Source organism: Eurypyga helias, unplaced genomic scaffold (assembly GCF_000690775.1).
Source record: "Eurypyga helias isolate BGI_N326 unplaced genomic scaffold, ASM69077v1 scaffold40197, whole genome shotgun sequence".
Taxonomy (NCBI): Eukaryota; Metazoa; Chordata; class Aves; order Eurypygiformes; family Eurypygidae; genus Eurypyga; species Eurypyga helias.
Genome location: NW_010260587.1, coordinates 1 through 14,956, shown reverse-complemented (window position 1 = coordinate 14,956; position 14,956 = coordinate 1). Strand labels below are relative to the sequence as shown.

The window sequence follows — 14,956 nt, the reverse complement described above, 5'->3', positions numbered from 1 at the left end:
CCTGAAACAACTGCTGCTGACTGCAACTAAAATGTTAATATGCCCTCTCTGAGTAACAGAGGATCAGTGTGGTCAGGATCACGCCTTTCTCTGCATCCTCCTCCTATAGGTGGAGACTTCTAAGAAAAACTATCATGCAGCCCGGAAGGAGGAGAAAACAGCCCATACTAGGGAGAACCATGCCAAGGCGGACTCGTCTGTCTCCCAGGAACAGCTGCGCAAGTTGCAGGAGCGTGTAGAGAAGTGCACTCAGGAGGCTGAGAAGGTGAGTGTTGGATGGGTGTGGGTCGCAAGGATACTCTTCTCAAGAAAAAAGCACTGGTGGTAATCTCGCTCAGTGAAATGGGTCCCACTGAAGCCTGTAAGGAGGTGTGAGATCATATTGTTTGAGGGTTTAGCGAGTTAGATTGAGACTTCAGCAACTAAGACTAAGGTCTCTGCATCTTTGGTGTGGGGTAAGACCTAATTTATATGGAAATTAAAAAAAAAAGGGGGGGAGGGGAGAGGGAGTGGATTTGGTGCAGGGGGTGGGAGTTGCAGAGCTGAAGACTTTGATACCAAAAGCAGCTGGTTTGCCTGCCCAAAAGAGGGAAAGTCCTCTCTGGAGGAGAGTGGCAAGGAAGAACAAGGAACTTGCAAGGATATAAGAGACCAGTGGGCTGGGATACTAGCTGTGGGATTACTTCTTTCTGTGCTGTGTATGTTCAGCAGTGCCGGGAGGGGTGGGACTTGTCAGTCCCAAGCCAGAGCAGGGGAGTGTCACTGGTTTGTCACAATCAACTGTCGTCCTGCAGTGCAAGGATCAGTACGAGAAGATCCGCTACAATCCCCGCTACATGGAGGACATGGAGCAAGTGTTTGAGGGCTGTCAGGAAGCGGAGCGCAAGCGATTGTGCTTCTTTAAGGAGATGTTCCTCAATCTGCACCAGCATCTCAACCTCTCCACCAGTGAAAGGTACCAGCCCTGACACAGGAGGGAAGTCTGCCAGCCTGGGGTGCCCTGGGCTCTGGCAAGGGGTGCCAACTCTGGCATCTGTGGAAAGGAGCTGCCGGCTTGGTGTCAGGTCTTGCTCCTTCCCCTTTCAGGTGTGTCTGAGAACTGGCGTTTGGTCCTTTTAGACTGACCAGTGCTGATCTCTGATCTTGGACAGTGCCGGGCTTCTTAGAACCTTCTTCCTGCCCCTGAACCCTTCCTCTTCCACTGCTGTCCAGTACTGTCCTGTGGGTGTGTTTTTATTCTAAGAAACCCCTCTGTGTTGCTATATGTAATCCCAGTCTGAGGAATGCAGCTCTATAGCCTTCTAGTATCTATAGCTATTTCACCCATTCTCCTCTGAGATGGGAGAGACCTTTTGTGAGACAATGATAACCGGAAGCCCACAAGTTGACCTTAAGTAGGAGTTACACCAGGGAAACGGATGCAGCTAAAAATCTGTGCTCATGTACTTTAAGGTGGAGGCAACAAATCTGAGCCACCTCCCTACTGTATGCAAGAATGCCAGGCTCTTTCAGTGCTTATTTGATGATCTGTGCTGAGAGCTGGCAGATGTTTGCCACTGCCACACCAAACCAGCCTGTCCTGTTTGCCAGGCTGAATTTTCTGTAAGGGTGGCTCTGTTTTCCTAGGACTGAATGGGTGCTGCTCTAGCATCCTTAATCCTGTGGGACTTGGGATGCTATGTAACTGTATGTGAGGTTATACTCTTCCTCACTACGTGGTATTTGGGGACCTGCTGAGGGATTTGGTTACTGATGGTTCTGTTGTTCCTCGTCACAGCTTTCATGCATTGTATCGAGATCTGTACCAAGTCATCATGGCTGCAGACAACCAGGAGGACCTGAAGTGGTGGCGCAACACTCATGGACCAGGCATGGCGATGAATTGGCCTCAGTTTGAGGTGACGTAGCATTCTAGAATGTATTATCGCTATTTCCAGAACACAGAACTGCTTTACTGAAACTGGTGGATTGCTAGGCTTGTGTTGGAAAGACCACGTCTGTGCTCAGTAAGCTCACAATGTTGGGATGCTCCAAAACTCATCTTGGGTTGCAAGCTGTCTGGTGCCCAGAGGGACATGTACAGCCCTGCAAATACTCCACCCATCCAGCTGGTTCCTGCTACAATTTTCCCACAGCCCCTGTTGTTGCACCTTGGGAGTCAGCAGGTGTGAGCCTGCTATGCCAGCAAGGCCATTTGGCTGCCCAGCCCAGCTGCAACGGAAGTCTGATGGGGTGTTCTGTCCTTCTGTATTGGTCAGAAACAATGCACAGAGCTCTTGTATCCGAGTGGCTTGATGGTGTTACTGCTTTTCCCTGAACAGGAATGGTCCCTCGAAACACAGCGGCCAATCACCAAGAAGGAGAAGAGTGGCAAGACAGCTGATGATGTCACACTGACTAGCATTTTACCTGCACGGGATGGTGTTGTCTCACAGACCCCTCTGCAGACAAGGCAGAGGTAAGGGCTGAAATCTAGGATACATCAGGTTAGGAAAGTGCAGCCCTACCTAGGGTTGTGAATTAGTTGGATTGATAAGAGTGATCTCTTCCTTAACTTCCTGTCTCTTGCCCATGCCACTCTGGAAAGGACAGGGTAGAAAAGCGAGTTTAGGGTAGAATGGAGTGGTTTTATTTGTTTTGCTTTTGTCTAGTACATACTGCCTCACAAGGTGCCTGCCTTGTGAAGATCCTTCTAGTGATGAGACCTGGCCTGGTCAGACTAATACTGTGTGAGGTTCTCTCATGCATTTCCCCAATTCTTCTTCCTCCCAGACACAGTGAGGAGAGTTGGGAACTGGCAGCTTTGCCAGTCAGCTGTACTGTGTCCTAGGCAAGATCTGGTGTTCCCGCCTGGCATGCTGCTGAGCTGCATGCCGCCTGACAAGCTTGGGTATAGCTGCTTCCCTTGCCAGGCAGCAAGCTGGAGAACAGGGAGAGGCTAAACGGACTCGTGTCCTACAGTTCCAGTAGCCATCCTCCTTTACAAGGTGAACTCTGGCCTAAGTGAATGGGGCAATAAGGAATGGGGATATAGAGAAGTCTCAAGGCCACTACTGTATTTCAGTCTGTTGGATTCAGTGGCCCTGTTTGCCAATCTACAGGTTTTCCTATGAAGAGGAGCAGAACAACCTCTTCTATGACAGCCTGAGGGCACCCACCCATGTGAAGTTAGTATGGAACACAGCCTCTTCAGGGGTTTTGTATTCTAGGCCTGTCCTCTGCTGCTCTTCCCCTCTGCTCTTGTTCCTGACTTGGAAAACAGAATTCCAGACCCATCTCTCTGGGATGGGAGACATGGCTTTTCCTGTCAGACCTATTATTGGCCAGGATAATGGGACACAGCTGGGCTCTCCAGTTAGGACTGGCCTTTCTTGTGTGAGAGGGTCTGCTAGAGTAGGATGAGGTCATGAAGAGTGTGCATGTGTGAAAATTCTTTGAGAATGTGTTACCCTCCAGGGCTTTAATGCTGGGATGGTGTCAACCTAATGTAGTATCTCCTGGCATCTCTCCTCCCTATTCACCCTCACTTGGCTGTTGGGCCTCCTGCACATTCTTCTGTAACGCAGCAATCTCTGGGGGAGTCAGGGTGGTGCATGATTTGGAAGGAGGTGGGCAAGAGATGAGTCTGATAATAACCATCTTGTCCCCTTTCTTCCACGTGTAAAGCGGAGGGAAGGAAGATATTTCGGAGTGGTCAGATGAGGACACTCCCAAGAAGTGCCTGGATGCCAACGGGCATGAGGAGGACATAAAGGTACCAGGTGTACGGGTACGAGCGCTGTATGATTACACAGGACAGGAGGCTGATGAGCTGAGCTTTAAAGCAGGTACAGAAGCACTAATCTCTTACTAACCTTTTGCTGTCCTCACTCAGGCTGACTGAATGATTGAAACACTCTCTGAGAACTGGATGTCCCCTTGAAAACTGGTACTTACTCTTCCCCTGGCCTGACCTATTGCCGGCTCCTCTGAGGTGGATGTGCCATGTTCTCCACCTCCAAGAAGGCATCTGGATCTTGAGAGTGTCTCAAATCTTGCTTGGTTTGAGTCTTACGTGGTATCTCTGTGCTATACCTCTCCAAAATACACCCCTTTCAGAAAGGCCTGGAAGTCCTTCGGTAGCAGGGGCTTGTGCCTGAGGCCAATATCTATGCTGCAGTGTTACCATACTAGTGAACTCCCTAACACTAACTTGTTGCTTTAAGATAACTTTGAGTATGGGTGCTCTAGAACTTGACTCTTTGCTTTCTCTTTCCAGCCAGCAGATGTATCGAGGCATGACGGATTAGCTTTAGTCAGCCTCTCTTTGCATGCTGCTCAGAGCAGAATCATCAGTAGGGCTTAAGCGTAACAGCGGATGACTTTCTTTCCGAGCCTCTGCCAGTGTGGGATGTGCTTATTGATGCAGTCAGACCTCCCTCTCTGGCATAAGTATGACCTTCTACTGGTGGAGAAAGGGCCGTTTCTGCCCTTTCCCAAAGTAGATGTGGGAAGGTTAAAAGCCTTTCCTGGTCATAGTCTGAGAAATGAGTTGATTCCATGTCTTGCTGGCCAAACCAGATGCTCCATCATGTAATAGTAATTTTGGGTCCTAACAGCCAGAGCTTAGCAGCCTCTTACATTTCCTTCCACCTCCTACAGTGGAGCCACTAGGAAAGAAATCTGAGATCTTTCTGATCTCTGGCTTGTAAGCACATTCCTCTGGGGGGAGGAAAGCAGGCAGAAATACGGGGCACAAGAATGTTTCTGGTGTTGAACAGCAGAAGGCTTGTCTCCAAGCTCACTGTCCTAGGGGATGGTACTGAGCACAGATATGGAAGAGGTCAGTAACTGCCTTTAATTAAACTGTGCAGTGTGATACAGCGTGGGGTAAGGGGAGAAGAGTGTGGTGGTTCAGACCAAGAGGTCTTGCTTTTCATCAACTCTTTGGAGTCAGGGAAGAATGCCATGCTACCCCTCCCAAGGCTGCTTCCTAATGACTGTTCTTGCTTTTAGGTGAAGAACTGATGAAGATTAGTGAGGAAGATGAGCAGGGCTGGTGCAAGGGCCGACTTCTCACTGGCCAAGTTGGACTCTATCCTGCTAACTATGTTGAGAAGGTTGGATCATGATTGCTACCGCCCTGCTAGTGTCTCACAGCCATACCAGCATCTCCTGCAGAGGTCACTGGGTCACTGCTGGCCCCAGTCCACCTTTGCAGTATATCCAGAAACTTCTGGACTTCGAGGGCACGTATTCCATGTAACTAATGCTTGTAGGGATTTTCTAATAAATAAACAAGGATGAGTAAAGGCTTCTCTGACTGTGAGCACTATAGGAGCGTAAGAGTGCAGAATGGAACAGATCGTCTTTACTTCCACTCGGTGAAAGGAGATAAATGACACGTACAACTCTTCAAAACAGAAAGCTGACTTCTTTGGCTTCAGTGCATGTGCATCCATAGGGTGGTGGGGTCTGCCCTGCCCCCAGGCTTCCTGTTCAGGGAACTTTGGATGTGCAGAACAATAGGGAACTTAACAGTGCTGCTTCCCCTTTTTGGCTCAATCAGGCTGACTGGCAGAAATCTATTTTTTTTCTCCCACATCTTTCAGAAGTCTTCAGTATCCTTTATCTGCAGGCTTATACCAGCTGCCTTACCAGGGAAGCCAACAAGTGATACAGCTTCAACAACCTGATGTCCCTTCCCACTGCTCTCTAACTGGGATAACATAATGATAGTATAGCCTGGGGACAGGAAAAGGAGGCTTCTATCTCATGATGTGGCTGTTCAGGCTAAAACATTGTGAACAGAACTGTGTGGTAGCAGGGCAGAGTTGACGATGTTCCCTGAGCTAGACACTCACTGAAGGCTGGTATTAACAAGGCAGCCACATTGCAGTACTGTTCTGCTTAGGACCCCTAAATGCACTTGTATCTGTTGGGGTTTCTAATGCTTCTGGATTGTCTTGGCTATGCCTCTTCATGAACACTGTGCACAGCAGAGACCTCTTTCCATCTCCTACGTATTCTTGACTTGGGCATTCTAGAGTGTGCTCCCTGCTTTGCCAAAGACCCTACGCTTTGGGGAAGGGTAGCAGAGTGTGGGAGCTGCCTGCTGGCTGGCACAACATTAGCTGTAGAGGGATAACGCTTCTTCTGGTCCTGAACTGCTGTAGCTGTGCTTATGCTCAGTTGTTAAGTGTCACTCAGCAGGGAGGGCCTGTCAGACCTCTAGCTGGCCTGTCTTTCCACCCTTGAAAGCGTCGAAGGCTGCTGAGACAAAGCGGGGTCTTGATCCTAGTGCTCTGAGTATTCAAATATGGGTACTGATGGACATGTTCTGTATAGGATAAGCCCAAGAGCTTGAGGGAACAAAGGGAAAGCTACCATTTTTGATAAAACAAAGAAAAACGCTAGTTTAAAAACTGTTTGCTTACTACATCTGCTAGAAACTGTTGTTGAGATGCACTGTGAGCTTGTAGTAGCCTTCTGTAATGAAATTCTTATTCTGGGTTAGCCATGTGAGGAACTTGGATAAAGCAGACTCACAAAACTCAGGCAAGCCTCCAGCAACCACACCAAACTGCATCAGAGCTGTTGGGAAGAGGGATGAATACAGATAAGGAAGCCTGAAGTCATAGGTGAGCATCTGGGGTTAAATGACTGCAGAATGTCAACGGCATCTAGTGAACCAAAATGGGTGTTTAATAAGTGTAGAGCAAGAAGGAGGTGGGGATGGACAGATTCAAGCACTGTTAACTTATGAGCTATTAAACTGTCACAAGCATCTTGTTGACTGCCTGCCAGACAGAACAGAAATTAACCTTTTACAGCCCACTGGATGCCTTGAAATGTAGTCTGCCATGGACAAAGAGATCTGAGACTAATGCTATTTAGTGTTTTTGTGAGACCACACAAATGCGTCGGCTGTTGAAAGGTCTTGCTCAAAGTATCCCTAGCACTGTACTCCTGAATTGTATGTGGGGAAAGGGGTGCAAACCAAAGGAACAAGGCTAAAGCATTTTGTTCTGAATCGGTAATGCCATTTCTCAAGAAAAGAGAAAGTATTTCCAAGAAGCAATTGAAGATATAAGCAATAGATGTTAAAGATGACTGGATCTAGCTATGAATTTACCTATTATTCTAGGTCCAATATTTGAAGAAACCTCATTAAGCTTATGCCATATAATTAGAGGTATCGGTGTGTAAGCACTTGAATTTATTTAAAGACCTAGCCTCTGCTTCCAGTACTGTGTTCCAGGTAAAGTACCGTCAGCGTTGCACGTGAATTGCAAGCGTGCCCCTTGCTGCCCCACAACTGAATGGTTTGTTGCTGCTGTGGCCCAGCACGTGAACGTGAAGAGAGTGTGCCTGCCGGGCTGGTGAGATAACGCGGACAGAGCTAGGCAGGGATACAGTGACCTGCGATGACAGTTCTAGAAGGGTGTTATCCTGACATAGGGGCTTGACTTGGATTCCTCTTCTGAGTTCTAGTCAGGCTATAATTAGGGAAGGAGTTAGGTGTGGCCAGAATCTGCTATGAGGACAGAAATGTCCAGTGGACAGGACCTCTGATTACAGCACAAACAACCTGAAATTCCACAGGACAAAGTCTGAACAGGACTTGTTTGTCCTAGAAAAACATGACCACCCGATCGTAACGGGCTGCTTGAAGGTCTCCAAAAACAGTGACATACTGCAGCTTATGTGAACAAGTCCCCTAAAGGAATGTTTGCACGTCAGAAATTCCTGCCAAGAGCTGAAGTAATGGACAGGAGACAACACATTGAGAATGAAGAATTGCTTGGCTGGCATAAATTTTGGCATGGCACTTAGCTCTGGCTACCCAAAACCAAATGAATTAGTGAAAGAGAGCCTGTGTAGTAAAGAACCAGCTGGAGGGGGGAAAAAAAAAAAAAAACAAACCAAACCCATCTAATCATCTTGTATTAAACTAATAGCTATGCCTGGAGACTTAGATTTCCATGGAAGCAAATGAGGCTCTGTTAACCACACAGGCAGTAGTTGAAACTTGTAATCTGTGCCATGCCAAAAGTTCTGCGTGTAAACAGGACGCGTACACTAATTGCTGTGCCTGAATTCCAGAAGGCTTGCAAAGCCTGTCCTTCCCCCATGGCTTCTGTGAAAACGTACAGATATGTTTCTCTGCCTGATGGGCAGCACAGCGAAAACATTATCTAGCCTATACTTCATTTTTTTTAATAAAGCCACTCCTTGTGGAAAGCTGGTACGTCTGCAGTTGCCAGATACTTGATTTGGTTCTGACATTGTCCTGGAAAAGAATTTGTAAAGCATCACACAAAGCTTGGATTTCCTGTTGATGATGAATTTTCTAGGAAGAGGAAGTTAAAGATTCTCTATGACAGATCGTGCCCATTTCCCCAAAGCAGCAGCTGGGCTTGCTCAACCCATTCATGATGGTTTTGCCCTGTAGGCAAAATCTGGGTGACAGAGCCCACAGGACAGCTGTGCCTTGGGATGGCGGCTGAGAGTTGTGGTTAGTGCGGCACTGCCACGGCCCCGCGTGGAGCTTGGGGCCACTGGTGCTTCAGTTTACTTTCCATCCCACTTCCCCATAACCTGTGTCCTTGTGCCTGGTTTGCTTGGCACAAAGGCCTGAGGCAGGTGCAAGTATGTGGCAATCCTGCAGAGAAAACCCTCAGAGCCATTCCAAACTTGGCTCCTGCCCTGTTTGCTGATCAGCCGAAGGCCGCGGCTATGCAGAGCTCAGCTCTCCTGTTTCTGGCAGGTTCTTTCTCCCTGCCTGGAGCACGGGCTGTGCGAGAGCTGGGGCTGCCTCGGGTTGGTTTCTAGAGCTGCTAGCATTATGCTTCTGCTTAAATTCTGCCAATTTCACCTCTGCCGGGGAAAAAAGCTGGGTCTGGAGTTAAAATGGGCTTGACACTCCGCTCAGATGGGCAGGTCTGAATAACGTCTAGGGTAAGTGCACATCCACTGGCTGCAGGCGGGTCATGGGGCTGAACCTGAAGCAAAGCTGGTTTCACAGACTCCATCCAGACCCATGGAAATGTGGTGGGAAAACACCCGCTACCGGCTGGCAGGAAATGTGGTGCAAAGCAAGGAAGAAGAGTAAGGCTGTGTGATGTGAGGCAAGGTGTCCTCCGAGGAACCCTGCACCAATAAAGGAGAAACAGAAAACGACCTGCAGGCGAGTGTTGCACCGCTGCCCAGGACCAGGCATTATGGAGCTGGAAAACGTGGAGGCTGCAAGGGAGAGAGACTCTTCACCAAGCTGCCCGGGCTCTTAGAACATCAAAGAGCATGAATGTGAGAAGATGTTTCTGGAGAAGATGAACAAACCCTTGCTGAAAAGGGGGGTGGAGGCTGTGGGGGCAATGGAGTAGGCTCTGTAACTGGAAGAAATTGCCTGGTTTTCTCTTGGAACATCTTGACTAAGCAGGATGGCTCCAGTGAACTTGTCCAAATCCGATTTCAGGCTAAATCAGCTCAGCTGCTTTCAACACAAACATTTTACTGGCTGTGTCCTCCTGGTTTTGGTCACCAAGTCCTTGTGGTCATCCTGCTTGCAGAGGTGCCTGGTTTATCAGTCTCTCAGCTAAAGGGAATTACAGCGGCAGCTTGGGACTTCCTTGCTCCACAAGCAGGGTAGTGCTGGGCAGCACTTTTTCCCCCTTACTGCAGGGGCCCATAATCTCTGCTCGCCAGTCTCAGCCCTTTCACTGGGTCCAGCTATTTACAAATCCTGTGGTCCCTTCCTCCCTGTGTTTCCTTTCTATTCTACCAGCTGGAAGTCATCATCCAGGCACTGTATTCTGTCCCTTTGACTACATTACCTCTTTCCTTCCTGAGTCTATTGTTCCTGCTTTCTTCAGCAGGAGGCTGACACCAAAACAGTCGCTGCCTCCAGCTGTGACTGCACTAGCCCTTTCTCTCAAATCCTCCTCAAGGCTTCCCCACAGGTGCCACACAGGAATGCTGCATCCACGGATCTTTGTCTCACTGGTGGCCCTCCATCCCTTCTCATTGTTGCCACCTGCAGAGCTGAAGCACTGCTGCCTACTCCCTCCACCCAAATCCCTCATAATAACCTGTTTGACAGTGGTGCTCACACTCTGATAACTGCAGGTTTTGGAAAGAGCTTCATAGTAAGCCAACAGCTGTCTCGCCTTGCTTACCTTGTCTTTTCCTAGCTCTGCCTGCCCTGCTTTCAGGGGTCCCTGGCATGTTGCCTATACTTGTTATAGGGGCTGCAGGCAACTAGTCCTGCACTGGAGGGGTTTCTATTAGAAAACTCTGGAGAGTGGGGTGATCTGCAGATCAGAGAGGTTAGATACCCGCTGTAAAATTTGGAAGGTCATGTCTGATAGGAGGAGTCCTGCCAGCTCTGACCTTAAGCTAGTTAGTGCCTGTGCTGTGGACTGCCCTTGAAGGAGGGTGAGCTAGCTCGGGACCTGCTCACTGCCCAGTCTCTCCACCTTGCTTCCATACGGTGCGATGACCGTGACTTGAAGCTATACATCACTTGAGTGGTTATCACTTGCCAAACAGCCTGCTACCAGCAGAGACGCCCATAACATCTCCAAACTGACCATTACAGCAAGGTCTAAAACTTGTTCTCAGATGCAGGAAATCCCAGGGCACATGTGCCAGCTCACCCCTGCTCTGGGGTATTCCCAAAGCCCGCCAGGTCCCAAGTACCTGTCAGGGCAGTCAGAGGTGATGGTACCAGACATTTGAAAATAAACATTTGATGATCATACAGGAAATGGAGTTTAAAAAGCCTGAAAGCACACATGTATGCACACGTACACACACACACACTTAACAGCCAGGTTCTCAGGAGCAATCGGGAGCAGTATGGCCCTTCCGTCCAACACCAGCAGTTTTGCCTGGCAGCACAGCAACACCAGCTGGCACAGCTGAGAGGGACAGTCCTCTCTTCTCCCTGTCAGACCTTCCTAGCCCTTCCCTTACTGCTTCAGCAATTGCAGGAGCAGGAGATCAGCTCAGCAATGCAATGACCATCAGCACTGGAAAGTGGCTGGGGAGGCAACACAGCCACAGCTTGCCAGAGCAGATGCACAGGACAGCATGTGCAGCAGGACCAGCTTTTTGGCTGCAGCACAACTCCAGAGTGGCTCAAGCCAGCCATAACTCCACTCCTTAGTATCTCTCTAGCTACTTATCCATTGCATTCCTTAATTTGTGTGTTCCTTCTAACTTTGCTGGCTTTCCTCCAAACCACAACATTTCTAAGACTGCAGTAAAATTGTGTAAGTTGTAAACCTGAACAAAATACTCACTCTACACACAGGGTATCAGCTCCTTATCTTAGATCTTGCTGGAAGCATTGTATGCAGTCAGTGTGTGATATGCCTGCCGCAGGGAGGCAGCTGCTAATCGCAATCCGGCACAATGGCAGGCTGGTCACCCACAACCCTCAGCTGGCTGCTTCCCTTGCATCGGTCCTAGCGAATATATGGACTTCTGGGAATGCAGGGCAGCTTGCTGATCTGACAGAAACCTAATCCAACCAGAGGAAAGTTGTCTATATGATCCCTGAATCCACAGGAAATGGGGAGCATTTTCTTACACGCTCTGGCAAGGGGCATAACTGCTGAGAACCTATCCCTTGCTCTAGAGTGAGAGAGGACACTTTCTGATTCTTCCTTCTCCATCTGTGGCCATGCTCGCTTTTTCCACTACTGGAAATAGCCAGGCTGCCCTGAAATACTAAGCAGACTGCTCTCCCAGGGTTACTGACTATCCCCAGGGGAAAACGTGGATTAGTTAGTGCCTGCAAACAACTTTGGGGGGACCCCAAACATAACCCTTGAGTTAGGAATTGCTGCTCTCCCCATGCCATCTTTGTAGATTCTTGGTACCCCACCGTTCATGCTGTGATCCATGGGAAACTATCTCCCCATTATTTTTTTGGTATTTACTGATTTTGCTGCCCCTCACCCCTAATCTCATTCACCAAAAGCATGAGGCCAACGGGTCTGAGCCGGAGAGCAGGACTTAGCCACTGCATTCCCCTCCCACGCAGTCCTTTCACTCATGTTCTTTGTTGGGTAGTGGGAAGAGAGTGAAGCCCCTGCTCCCCTCTATCACCCTGCTCCTGGATAGGCTGATGGAGAAGCCCTTTCTCTTCCCCTTGGCCTACATGTGCAAGGCAGGTTTTACCCCCATCAGAGGACTTCACTCCCAGGCCTTTCCAGCTGTCTTTCACAGTAATCTCATGCAAGAAGACTGTGCTGAAAAAGTGTCCCCAGTGGTATGGCAGACTCTAGGAACAAGCCTCATCACTGTCCTTTGCTTGCCTTTCCTCTCTTGGATGATGTGGGGGACTATCTTTTACTAATAGAGGTGGGCAACAGCAAGGCAATCTCCCATTAGGAGGCTACATCAGGCTGGGGATCTGGTGTCACAGGAGTCAGGAGGAAAGAGGCAGATGTCAGATGTGATGTAGATGGACAGGGGAACCTCAGGGCCAAGGGCAGGCTGCCAGCTCAGAAATTCAGCACCAAAGCACATGAGATGCAAAAGAAACAGATGCAGGAAATAGCAAGAACTGTGCAGTGAGAGCAAGTGCTTGCAGGGAACAGTCAGCAGCAGGAGGTCTTTCCTGTACTGACAAAGGCAACAAAAAGAAGCTGACTATTTCTCAGGCCAGCGGCATGCTCTTCCTGCTGCTTTTATATAAAACTGATGGACAGGATCAGCGGCCTTGCCAGGACTTGGAGCAACCAGCACGGGCTGGAAGGCCTGCAAGGGACTCAGCTGAGGTAGAGAAGCTTGGGTAACGCTGCTGTAGCAAGCCTTCCCAAGACAGAGCGCAGTGAACAAAAACTGTGCACCCTACACAGAGGAGAGGAGCCTGCACTGTATCTCCCCTTATCTCCTAGCACAGACAGGCAGAGACAAAGTGTGACACTGACATATTAGCCTCTCAGGCTGCCCTGGCTCCTCCTGGGCACATGCCGTTTCTCTCTCACAACCACCAGCTAGGCTAACACCCGCGTGAACAGCCTCTGTCCCTCCTCACCCCTGCACATCTCCATCACACAGCCAAATGAAGAGCTAGTGACAACAATGCCAGCAGAGGAGGAGAGCAGCACTGCGCAGCAGAGGGTGACAAGGCAGGAGCAAGCAACTCAGGTTGAAACTGCTCAAGCCAACATGAACACCACCACTGCCAATGCACACTCAATGCTGAACCCGCTCCTCTACACAAGAAGATGCAGCTTACACAGCCCTCACCCTGCCACCATAGGCCTCCCTCTTCAGTGCTGTCTAGCTTCAGCTGTCAGGGACCTGAGTGCACTAACAGGCCTTAATAGTCCTGGGCAGCCTCTGCTGCGGCATCTACCCACACCCCTGGCCATGGGGGTGGGAGTGTTTTCATTTAAGCTCAGCCCAGAGCTACCAGCTGCTGTCTGAGCTAAGCTGGAGGAGTAGTGGTCTCTGGCTGTGCCTTGTTGATCCTGACCCGTTGCCTGGTTTACCAGCCTGACCTCAGCCTTGCCTTGTCACCACAGACATGCTTGGCAGTTGCTGGGCCTGACCTGTGGATTGACTTCCCAGCTTGACCGCAGACTACCCCATTACCATGGTAGCTTGCCTGGCTATCCCAGTTCTTGGTCAGACCTGGCCAGTGTCCTGGGCCTGCCCAGCTCAGGTACTGTGGGGATGGACCATGGCTGACGAGGGCCCAGGCCTGCTGGCCTTGGGAACAACCCCCTCACAGCTCTCCTTCTCTTACAGAGTAGCCAGCCCTTGCTGCACTCTGATATCAGCTCTCCTGGTATGACTGCCAGGACAGCTGCACCATCAATGGGATCAGGGAACTCAACTGGTTTAAAAATAGTTGTGAGAAAAAAGCTATTGGTTACTTTTACCGGGATTGATTCCCCAATGCTGTTTGTGTAATCCCAGAAGTGGGCATATAGGCACAATTAAGGTAGCAGCATAAGAGCAACGGACAGCAGGGGCTACTGAAGACAAGACTGCTGCCAAGAATGAGCCCTGACAGGCCAAATCAGGCTTCACTACCCAGTTCAGGAACTCATCTTGGAGTAGCTCGAATCAGATGTATCAGCCAGAAGCCTCTCCTCTTACTGTAAGCAATGTGCCTCCCATATCAGGTCTCACTCTGATCATGTAGTTAGAGCTTTGCCGATTCCCAGAATGCAAGGCTTCATGCCCCTGCTAAACCCGCAGGGTTTCTTGCTCAATGACGTAGTTGTTCCTGGTTGCATCTGCATGTCCTGAGACTACGGATCTTCTAAAGATCATGGGTCCTCAGTTCCCATTGCAATGATTTCTACAGTCTACCTTATGTATCTGTGGAAAATGTGAAAATGAGTGAAAGGAAAGCCTTTAAATTTAAACTGAAAGTTGTCCAGCTGTTAGTACATTTAACTGTTTAGTGGCAAGCTGGTGCTACACTGCAATCTCCGTTTGGAGACAAGGAAATCCCAATCTCTTGCATCTCAGTAACACTGCGCTCCTGATTAGCTTTTGTGCTTCTGAACCTCTCTTCGTTCTGCAGTATTTTTTTTTTTTTGGCTAAAGGATGAAACGGGGTGCATGTCACTGACAGTTTGAAGCACAACCACATCTTTTCCCATCTTTCTGGCATTATAACTGAATGATCTCCTAACGCTTTCCTTCCTGCTTCCAGGCACACTTTTTATAGCGCTTTAAGGCCCTGGCACCATCTTTGGTCTGCAGTAACAACTTCCCTGCCTCGATCACTGCAGGGGCCAAGGCAGGGGTGCTTGCACCTCTGGAGAAGCTTCCAGCTGACTAAATAATTTCCGAGTCTGCTCCCTTGTGCCACAGTGTACCGGGTCCGGTGGCCCGCGGTCCGGCTGTGCAGCAGGTGACACCCGTAAGCACTCCCCTGAACAGCTTCTCAGGTAGCTGCTGACCCAGCACAAGCACTGCCTCCCTGCCACCCTACAAAGCC

The 14,956-nt window shown here is 49.4% G+C and overlaps 1 protein-coding gene across 1 annotated transcript in view; it reads left to right on the top strand.

Moving 5' to 3' along the window:
* Nucleotides 1-5,290, top strand: part of PACSIN3 (protein kinase C and casein kinase substrate in neurons 3) — an 8,836-nt gene extending 3,546 nt beyond the window's left edge. The window contains exons 5-11 of the mRNA XM_010155080.1: nt 110-265; nt 795-955; nt 1,778-1,898; nt 2,322-2,458; nt 3,102-3,167; nt 3,667-3,827; nt 4,996-5,290. Coding sequence (XP_010153382.1) covers nt 110-265; nt 795-955; nt 1,778-1,898; nt 2,322-2,458; nt 3,102-3,167; nt 3,667-3,827; nt 4,996-5,111 — 918 coding nt within the window. The 3' untranslated portion in view covers nt 5,112-5,290. The remainder of the gene's footprint in view (nt 1-109; nt 266-794; nt 956-1,777; nt 1,899-2,321; nt 2,459-3,101; nt 3,168-3,666; nt 3,828-4,995) is intronic.
* Nucleotides 5,291-14,956: the final 9,666 nt, after the last annotated feature.